Source organism: Typha angustifolia, chromosome 14 (genome assembly GCF_048772165.1).
Source record: "Typha angustifolia cultivar Huaian chromosome 14, ASM4877216v1, whole genome shotgun sequence".
In the NCBI taxonomy this organism is placed as follows: Eukaryota; Viridiplantae; Streptophyta; class Magnoliopsida; order Poales; family Typhaceae; genus Typha; species Typha angustifolia.
This window is the reverse complement of record NC_133252.1, coordinates 3,065,978-3,077,307: the sequence shown is the minus strand read 5'-3', so window position 1 is coordinate 3,077,307 and position 11,330 is coordinate 3,065,978. Positions and strand designations below refer to the sequence as shown.

The 11,330-nt window shown below is 37.6% G+C and overlaps 1 protein-coding gene across 1 annotated transcript; it reads right to left on the bottom strand.

The window, feature by feature from the left end:
* Window positions 1-565: 565 nt before the first annotated feature.
* On the bottom strand, window positions 566-11,223 carry LOC140775780 (B3 domain-containing protein Os07g0679700-like). The gene is made up of 12 exons (XM_073119211.1): window positions 10,652-11,223; window positions 9,708-9,789; window positions 9,510-9,611; window positions 8,660-9,402; window positions 8,107-8,203; window positions 7,332-7,506; window positions 6,028-6,104; window positions 5,378-5,785; window positions 4,239-4,288; window positions 3,228-3,341; window positions 2,705-2,772; window positions 566-1,557 (listed from the first exon to the last, which is right to left on the bottom strand). Exons 1-12 carry the CDS (start codon window positions 10,765-10,767, stop codon window positions 785-787), a joined length of 2,805 nt encoding a protein of 934 aa, XP_072975312.1. The 5' UTR covers window positions 10,768-11,223; the 3' UTR covers window positions 566-784.
* Between the last annotated feature and the right edge of the window lie 107 nt (window positions 11,224-11,330).

The following is an 11,330-nucleotide window of genomic DNA, read 5'->3' as shown; positions in this document are numbered from 1 at the left end:
TTAGTTGTAATCTTCAGGATTTGAACTTGTTGGATCTATAAATTGTATTTATTTACTTTTAGATTATTCTCATAAACTAATTATAAATTAGACCCAAAAAAAATTAATCTTTATATATATATTATATATATATATAAATTAGGCAAGGATTCATATAATGCATATGTAGTATTCTAGTAGAAAATTTATTAAACATCAACGTCAACGTCGACAGAAAGAAGTCAATTTATGTTCTCTATCACGAGAGACAACTACAATGATGCTTCACATAATTGATGCATTTATTTCTTAATCCTTTCATCTATAATAAGTTACTATAAATGACTAAAAACCATATTTTTTTTTGTCATATGTTAAATTGCTAAATCATTAAAACTGCTCCTACCATTCTCAAATCAGATTACTTTGAGGTAATTGAGCCTTTTTACATTCTTTAACTAATAATTGCAACAAAGTAAAATGCTCAAGTTTGAAGCTAAATGATTAGAAGGGTTTAAAAGCTATAATTTACCCTTAAATCATTAGAGCATACAGTGATGTATTAAGAATCTACATGGTGCATCACTTCTTATCAAGCATAACTTAAGTTTAAACATTAGTCTCAAGCCAAATAGCCAAATGCAAAGTACATTCCAAAAATCCATGTAAAAAAGGTGGAAAAATGTCGTCCTAGAACTAGTAAAGTCATAGAGCTATACACAAATTAAACTCCATGTCACCCTCCGTTCTTTTTTACTTTTTTCCAAAATTCACTAACCTTTCTAAACGAAACACTCGTACATTCTCAAGCAGTATCACTTGCAACCTTCTCCTGATTACCGCACCCTTCATCGGCACCGCTGTCTCGTTCCCGTTCCACAGAGGAAAGATGGCCTTCATTGGATATCCTTCCTTCGCTCTCCACAGGAGCTTGTGGAACTGTAATGGTACTGGAGCTCCCTTGCTCGCATGTCAGACTCATCAAGCCGTTCTGCTTAAGATACGTCTCTAAGGGACGATTTGCCACCTTAAGAAGGCTCATCATGCTCAGTCGAGATTGGCCTGTTTGCAAATCCTCGTCACGCCCGGGGTGGTAATTCAAGTCTATCTGGCCCTTGCTTGTTTCGGGGATTTCAATGACAGTTTTACTATAATCAGACCCCAGATCATTCTCCCTGTGGAGATCTAAAGGTTGCGCACCACCTGATAAGTTACTCCCTTCGACTTCTTCCTTGTTGCCCCAAGCCATCTTCTTACTGGCCTCAGCTTCCTCTCGCTCGGATTGGCGTTTCTTCTTCCGCATCATTAGTGTCTTGAAACGGCGTTTCACAGTCATACATACATTGCAAGTGCATGCTGGGTTGTGCTTGGGGCCCTTGCCACTGGGGGGTTGGATGCATACAATGCATGTGCAGCCAGGGCGGTGCCGCGGGTGCTTGGTGGTTGTCGCAACAGAGGAGGTAGCTTGGCTCCCAACCTCCCCAAGGGCTGCAGCAGTAGCCAATGCATCAAGACCAGATGCATCCAGCTCCGATGAATTCGGTTCCAAACTACCGCCAATCCTCCGTCTCTTGATATCTGTAATAGATGGAACAACGGGATAAAACTGATTGCTCAAGAAAGGAGAAGTTAGCACAACCACAGAATGCAAAAGCCTATGCCATAATTACAGTACAGATAGGCATATATGCCCTACCCTAGTGAAGAACTTACTGAAAAAGCAGTCCTACTCCTCTCCTAATGGGGAACTTTATTGAAAAAGCAGTCCTACTATCATAAATTTCAGGACAACATCACTATATCATGAAAACTATATCGATCTTTCTTTCACACAAGGTGTATATTTCAGAATATTTATGAAAAAAGCCTAGGAGGATCGAATTATGAATTTACTTAACTGACAGATCGACCTAAAATTTGAGATAGACAAGAGTATTTCCATTCTTTCATCTACATGATTATTTCTTGTGTTCCTTGACCTGACTATTCCTAGGATGAAAGCTCAGATAGCTAAGACCTTTTTGAAGTGCTTTTTGAGAAATTACTGATGCAATAAATAGATCGGTCCAGTAATACTAGTTCTTTTTACACAGTTTTCACAAGGACCAGTTTTATGAGAAAGCCATTATTTGTAAATGCAGTTATTCTACTACAAATGAACAGTTCAAATTCAAAAATACTACGACCACAAAAGATACCCATAGGTGTGCAGGAAGTTTGCACAACTAAATTATGAACAAAAAATTATTCCATTAACCAAACTGGATGACGACGTTAAAAATTGCCAGCCCATATGCAACTACAGACAACATGAGTTTAGTTCTTAATTGACCAATTCTAAGAGAACAACCCTTCACGAATAGATTCAGTATCCAGTCTGAGTAGGCTAGTTGTCACCTATTAATAATTTTTGTTCAAGATCTTCTATGCTAATATGGACTACAATATCCTTGTCACCAGCCAAAAGAGAAATATTCTCAAATAAAACACATGTTGTTTAGCCACTCTACAAACTATATACAATTGCCTAGTTCAAAAGTAACAATAGACACTGTAGTTTGATGTAAATTAGCCCTAATGTAGACTAAACTCAAAGCTCCATGGAATCTGTACAATTTAGTAGTTTACATCTGTTTGGCGATAACTGAGAATATCCATAAAGAAACAAGAATATACTGTGAAATTCTTTAAACATTACAATCAAAATGAAAGAGAAACTGCACACCTGCATATTGGCGAAGAAGATTTTGCAGCTCTTTTGGGTTTAGTTCATCTGGCACAGAACATGAAGAACTGCAAAGATTGCCGTGATTTATGAACAATTATAAAATAAAACTGGAATATATAATAAGAGATGAAAAGAGACTTTAATGGATTGGAAACTAAATGAGACAAAGTTTACCCATTGACATCAAAAATCAAATCATAGAAGACTAGAAATCTCAAGACACAAAATAGAGAATAGCATTTGACATTGCTTTTATCAGGAAATAGTAATTCATCAAGAATCCAAAATTCAAGTTGAAAGGACTACAGTTTGAGCCTCATGACAGTTATATTGTGCAAGGAGGCATGTATGCTTAGTCGTGCAGTTTACACCACTTCAAATTATCAGCTGCCAAAATGAGCATTCTTAAAAGTTCTAAGAAATAAGAACTTTTATTTTACATGAAAGTTTCTAATAGATTGACCTCTGATATCATCCATAATGATTTTCACAACATTTTGTGTGAACAGGTCTCACATACCTCTTTTGGTCCCAAGAGTTGTCAGCACATGTCCATCTTGAGGCAACAACAACATAAACAGGCAATCGACGCCACTTGAAGCAATCATCACATTGAATCCATTGATCTTGTTCCCTATCAATATAGAAAAATGAAAAATAAGATGCACGGAAGCTTTGTCATATTTTCATAATGAATAGGTTGAAGCCTTGAAGGAAAAGTTTATAATCACACGGTAGTAAGGAATAAGGTATTCAACAATTGAACTAATTGATTTTTGATTGAATGGATGTGTAGGACAAATATATATGTACTTTACTAGAATAAATTTCATAAAAGGTAAGATTAGCTCATTGCATGCACAAAAGTACAGCAAATCAAGCATGTGCATAGAACCAAGTGAAAATCATAAATCTGGGTTGAAGAAAATGGATTATCCCACTAAATGCAGCATACGATAATAAAAAAGTGAGCACTAACTAGAGCCCTGGGGATAGCTCCCTTAAGGAGGCTTATATGGACGGAATAAAATAGACTTAATGATGCTAGTAAGTCAAAGGTCCTCAATAAGCTTGTTCAGAAACAAAATTTCAATTGTTTAGACTGAAAACTCGACCAGTTAGTTGAGATATTATATAGAGAGCTCTACAATTGACAGTTAAGTGTTTTAATCTCGATATGGTCAATACATAGTCCAATCGAGTCCAACTTGAAAAATGTTTCAGAAAATTGAAGTACAAAAATTCATGTAGAATTTCTGGATCTTAGAGTTAACAGAACAAGACATGGAGATTTCAAATGAGAAGCTAAGAAAGCAGTCAAGAAAGGCAAATACCAGTATACAACATTGTTCAATAGCCAATAACTTGAAAGAACTTTTCTGTATAGACATATCTTTGTGCATCACAAATTGCAGATGCATATATGGATATAACAAGACTAATAAAACTTTTCGCTAGATGTGTGTAAGCATGAATTTGCTTTGTACAGAAAGTAACGTAATTAAGGCTTATGTATTAAGGACATCCTTACCCTGAAGCTCGAATAGTGAAAATAGTTCTCTTTCCAAAAATAGGGGGTTCCTGCAGGCAATTAGTAATGGATTAGCTGCAGGAATTGCATGGTTATTAGAAACTAGAAAAAATTGAGAGACATCAAATACCAGAACATTTTGGCAAGAAATATCCATAACAAACTTAATTTAGAAAGTGCAGAATGATGAATGATCATGGGTGGTGCACAATTTCTAGAATTCTATCAGGTACATTTTCTATGTTATTCTTAAATCAAATGTACCTGAAAGTTTTGACATGATGGGATGACCATTATGAACCAGTAGAGTGACACTTAAAATTATAGGTGTTATGGAGATGAAGTAAATGCATTGCAACCAACAATATCAACAATCTCTGAGACCAACAAGTAATTATGCCCAAGAAAACAGTCTGTATTCCGATAAAGGTAGATACAACAAACTTGACCTAACGGCCTGGATGTAGTCTTTCTTTTGAGGAGACCAGCTGCAGGGCATAGCAGTGCCAATTTCTGTGAGACGGCATGGATCAGACTTGGAGGAAGGGGTGCTTCCTTGACCGAAACTAGCAAACATGGTCTAAATGATATGGCTCATATATTTTATAGGCTGTTATAAAGCTGAAAACATATCGTAAAAGACCATATTGTCTTCATGTAAACTATCATTTGGCATCCACATAATTGGCCACATTTTGTCACAGTGGACAGTTATAAATGTTAGAAGTAATCATGCAAGAAACTTTCCTTTTATGTTAAACAATCATACGGCATTAGCATCTGAGTGCACCAAATACTGAGGTACGTAATCAAGACATAGATGAGCAACTGCTAAGGAACCCATCAGCAACGCTGTACACTAATAGTAGCAGATTGGTCAAGAAATTATTTAACAGAAGGTTGACTATCAGGACAGCAAGAATCATATGGATATGCCAAAAATATCGTGTTAAGTAACAGGACTCAGTTTGTTTGTTATTTGATCCTTGGATTCAAATCAGTCATAGGCAGAATGACAATTTGTTTAATACATAAACGAAAGAAGAAAATACCATTAATATTTGCATGTTAGAGGACAAAATGATATTGCAATAACTTGCAGGAAAATGTGCTCCAACTTTTTATCAGGGTTGACTTACTTCATATTCTTCAAATTCATGATCCTCAATCATAACAATGCTTGGTTTAGCACTTGGAGCTGGACGTAACAAATCCTGAGCCTCCTCCCAGGTGAGCTTCAGTTCTAAGGCATCTTCATTGTCCATAAGCAGTCTCCTGGCACCAATATTGCGGCTTCTTTTCTGCAGAGGCTGCAACGATAGTGCTTCATTTGGTAACCCCCCAAGTTTATCTGTCTTAAGCCAAATACCATCTCCATCAGCTGAATTCAGATGCTCAGCTAGAGAGCTGGAATGGAGATCTGCAGCTCCCTTTATTGACTGAAGAATTCCAGTATAACCACTAACTATCTGTAAGTTCTCGTTTGCCCCCGAAAAGAATGTTTCGTTGACAAAAGAACCATTTGCAATTGCAGATATCTGAGAATCCTGTTTCAGGTGACATTAGCCCTTAAGTCAAAGTAGGCGATACGAGGCAACTTCATGCAGGCTGTGTATTATCACTCAAGAAGTGAAAATTGAAAGAAATGTAGAGTTATAAGTTACATCAGAAATTATAGAAGGAAAGGACCGCAAGATGTTTCCCTTCAGAATAACAAGAGAAAGACAAGGTGCAAAAGTGTATACTTGTGACCACAAATTTAAAACAGGATTTCTAGTAAGCATCTTACCTGCAACGTCATAGTGTTTGTCGCTTTCCGGAAGCCCATAACAAGTTTCCCTTCAGGTTCTATTCGGCTGAAAGTCACTGACGAACAGAAGGGCTCATCATTGAAACATCACTAAGCAAAAAACTTTAAAGAAAGAAGAACAAAGCAGTGCTTTGCACAATAGTAAAAAAAGGACCGACTGACCATGATGGTTTAGCTAAAAATGTAACAGCATCAGAAAAAAAAATGTTGAAAATCATTTGAACCCTCTATCAATGGTAAATTAAGTAGTTCTTATAGGCCTATAATATAACACTCAATGTACAATTTTATATATCAATAATCAAACATTCCTAATTTTCAGGTAAGGATACCCAACTTTGCCATTTAAATGTAAAACAAACTATTTCAAGTTGGCAATAATATTCCACTACAGGTATAATAATCAGTGAACAATATGCTCGTCACTTGATCTAACAAATGCGGCGCTTAGATCGTCATTTATATGGCATCATTAAGCCAAAAAAGATATACTGCAGCATAAAACAGCAACCAAATCTACAAAATTTGTAAGCAGAAAAGTTTACAAATGTTAAATATTGAAGGGACATAAACCACGTTAACATACAAATGGTTTTCAAGAATCCAACCCAAATACAAAATATGAAGGCAGTAAGAAAAATTCATATTCTACAACATGATGTAACAAGTGATGTCAATATTACATATATAAGGAACAGCTGAAATTCTGGGAAGCAGGAACCACATTGATGTACCTAACTACTGCCCTAAAACATAACAAACAGATGAAATTATGTATCACCATTAGCATTTTCACCGCAAGAGGAACACCACATATAATATAATAGACTTGGGTGCACATGGACAACTAGGAAAACTTGAAAACTTTGACAGAAAAGGAGCAAAAGCAACACAGGAGCCAAATCTTCTCAGAGATCTCAATTGTGTCAGCAAAGCTCATAGAAAAGGTTCCTATTAAAATATTTCACACTAGTCTTCAGCTGAAGGGGTTTATTGCACAAAAAGCCCAGGGCGCTGGCTCCCGCACATGGACAACTAGGAAAACTTGAAAACTTTGGCAGAAAAGGAACAAAAGCAACATCAGAAGCCAAATCTTCTCAGAGATCTCAATTATGTCAAGAAAAAAAACAGTAAGCATTACATGCGATGCTCATACAAAAGGTTCCTATTAAAATATTTCACATGCTTGGACTAAAAAATCTGGAAAGGATTGTTGCAGAGGAGGCATAAAGAAATTGATCCAATTTTGATAGCAGAAAAGAAAAAGAGGAGTCTACAAGTACCTGTATCACCGGCTTGTAATTGCAGGGACTGTATGCACGGAGTAACACCCTCTAAGACATACATTCTGCTGTTGTTATTTGGCCAGAATCTGAACTGGAAATGCCACTCTTTTCCTTTTGCATCTTGTATTGTCAATGGAAGACCTTCTGGTTGAGAAATTGGAGGAAAATATGCCTGGATAGATATCCGAAACTTTAGACAAATGAAAACTTTAACAAAGAAGCACTCTGAAATTGCATGAAAATAAGCTCTACATGAGCAGAGAACATGGAAATAGCATAAAGGAAAGCATAATAGAAGAAAGAACGTTAAAAATGCGGCTATTTACAATAGAAACAGCAAAGAAACCAAGTCTTCAAGTCTCATGCTAAACTGAGAACATGAATCTGTTTCTGCAAGAAAGACTAGTTTCCTTCACAATGTATATATGGGAATAAAGTAAGCCAATTGATCTAAGGTGCTCAACACAACTTATGACTAAAATTATCATTTGGAACTGCTAAAGGTCGCAGATTGCAGCTCTTTAAAGTCTGAAGTACAAAAATAGTAAGTTAAAGTTTTCAGATAGAAGATTGTGTCCTAATGCACATGGATTAAAAGCTATCTGGTGGAAATTGAAAGAAAAAAAATCAAGTTCCTGCAACATCACAGCAAATGTTACATCAACTCTTAATAATGTTGTGCAGCAATGCACGGACTTTATTTACCATTACCAGATTAACAAAATCAGAGGTAATGGTGGAACCAAAGAAGTGAAGAAAACTCGGAAGTTACCTCAGCACATGCTTTTGGAAGAACTAAACGCCCAATACGTCCTGCATCGCTGGCACTCAAAACCTTCTCAAATAATGGAACAATGGTTGAATTTGAACTTCAAGAAAAAAGAGTTAAGGAAATGAATATAAATGAAATTTTAGATATGGAAAGTTGGAACCTGACAATGCAACTAGATACGAGCCAAAAAAATAAGCAAAATTGAATTCTTATACTATTAGATAACCAATTGATCTAGAAACTTAAGCCATTAGGTAATAGACCGATAATGCATATTAGGTCGTAACACACCCCCTCCTGTGCGGACATAATAGTCTACACATGGACAGGATGTGGCTCCTCCACACCATATTAATATACAATAGAATAAAGGACTAAATTGGGCTTGACGAGGTTTGAACTCATGACATGACACTTAGAATAACTGGCTTCAATACCATGTTAGGTACCTAGTGGACCGCAGACTTAAGCTATTAGACAAGGGGCCAACCATGTATATCATGTCTCAACATGTACATATTATTTGTTTATAATGTTAACAATGAAAGGATACTCCCCGGATATTTGCTGAAGTTCTTGGTCTGTAATCCTTGGCCAATAACGTGGAAGCAATTGATTTCGGCCTCTTCCTTCAGCAGGTGGCCTTGCAACACGCATATGCGGCACCATATCCTTCGTTGTATCATAAGGAGCACTATGGCCTGCCTTTGGGGGTCTGGACAGAAAATGGCGAGCCCTCTGAACCTGCTGCGGAGATGGTGTTTTGCCCACATCTCTTCCCTCAGAAATAGCTGTCGGTGGGGCAAGCATAATATGTCTATCTGAATTGGAGGTAGCTTCCAGTTTGCTGCCTGAATTAGCTATTCCCAAACTCATGCTTAGGCATGCCTTGGCGAGCGATTCACACATCACATTATCCCCCATAGCATTTCTAGCTTCATCTTGTTGGTCAGTTCGTGAAGACCCAACGGGACCTTGGTTTCTATTATAGAAACACGTCCTTCCCATCTCCCCTACACTAAGGTTCACTTGCTCCCATTTGATTAAACCAATTGCATTCTCAATCTCTCTCTGCTTTGAAAATAGACTGCTTTGTCCAGCTTCGAAGTTCTTCGCCAAGAGCATATCACTGCCCTTCCCAGCAGCAGCATCATCAATTTTACCATTAGCAGAAATGGCTGGCAATACAGAGGAACTACCTGGTACTGTTTCATCCTTTAAACTTGTGGCAGAGAGATCAAAAATCCTTTGATTATTTTGAGGCGGTAAAAACTTTGGTGTCATTTGACCTGGAATCTGCAAAACAGAAGTTTAAGGTGATTCAGATTAGCATGAAAGGAAATGCAGTATATGCTACACATCATGCACGCAAGCAACTCTGCACATAAGACCAAGGATCTTACAAAAGGAAGTCCTGAATTTTTCATGCAGTTGATGCACTGAACTCCTCCACTATCAAGTAGATCAAATGAATACTTCGAAGCAATGCATCCACAATGAAGACGCTGCAAATACCATTTTTTTAAAGAGTCAATGTTTCGAGACCAGTTGATGAAAAAGGAAAATAGAGGTATAGGTTTTAAGGTTTTATAGACACTTACCTTTCCACAGTAAGAGCACTCCCTCCAACCAGATTCTTTTTGGTGAAATATGTCACAGAAAACAAGCTGTTCATACGCAATCCTAGAACCACCAAAAAGATTAAAAAGACATAGTCACATTATTCTACTACCAAGCCATGTTTAAGAAAAATATTCTAGGCTTCATGGTATTGCACTGACGTGCGATAAAGGAAGAGTAATTGTACTAAGGTAACCCAATTAATGTACTATCAAGAAAGTCTTGGATCAATCTACTCAAACGAACTCTGGATAATGACATTATAAACTGTTTCACTCCTATTTGGACGTAATTCTCAAATAGCCTCCGTTTTTAAACAGGACTAATAATCACATATGATCTGTGTACTATTTAAAGCAATAAGCCACCTCAGAGTATATCCCGTGTTTTGAGTTACAGAGTATAGAAAACTACATCCATATTATAGGGTACTCTTATTCATCATCATTCAAGCCTTCTCCAAAATATAAGGTCAGCGAGAGTACAAATCAAAAAAGACGCCAAACAGGGTTAACTGGCGTCAGATAAAAATCCACGACAAATCCCAGCCAGCCCAGGGATGCTAAAGGCTTTCTAACATGAATATTTAGTTGTAATTCCTAGAATAGCAAAACGAAACTTAAAAAAGAAAAAGCAATGCAAATACCGAAGTATTGAAATCCAAAATCCTGTGTATAAGACCCAGTAGCTCTGTAAAAGTAACTGATCAGTTCCACTAAATCCAAAATCAGAAAAAGTTGAACAAGAAAACAAATTTCTAACGTCCCAATTCGCTATTAAACACAAGAATATAGTGGAATTACCGCCGACCCAAATAACATTCTACACAACACAAGTCCCCCAAATCCCTCATGAAACAAACATCAAACACTACGCAGACATGGAAATCCAAATCAATAAAGTGGAGAACAACGAAATCACATACCCGCACTTGTCGCAGAGGAGAGCAAACCCTCCCGATCTCAACCCCCACCCCTTCTTCCACTCTCCTCCCGGTGCCGGCGCCCCACACGCGGCGTTCATGCACCTCTTCGCCGCCATTTCCCCTCAACCAACGACAAACCCGACCAAACCACTTCGCTTACAATCAAAGATCAAACCTTTCTCGCTTCCAAGCTACGGCGACGCCTCCCCGTATCACTTCCTACCCCTCCCAAGAAGACCCATCTCTTCGACCATCTCCCCGGCCCTCGAGTCAGAGGCTACCGGGCAACCCAATGGGCCGAGGGTTTCAAAGGGTTTGGGTTTTAGAGATGGCCGATTGCTTCGGGGATTGGCCAAGTAGGAGAGCAGAGGAAACGCCTTTGCATGCCAAGGAGAAAGAGATGAGTCTTAAGGAGAGAGGAGAAGAGACGAGAGAGAGAAATGAATCCAAAATAGTAAAGAAATGAAGAGTGAGAGAACAAGAAAGGAAACGAAATTTAAATGCATGCACGACACTTCACGACAGCCAAGCTCTCTCTTCTTTCTTTCTCTTCTCTTCTCTTCTCTTCTCCCCCTTTCTTCTCTCTCTACTGTCCGAAATCAAATATAAAAAATATAAAAAATAATTTTCACTTCACACCTTACCTTTTAACAATTTTATATCTCTTCACCAATCACAC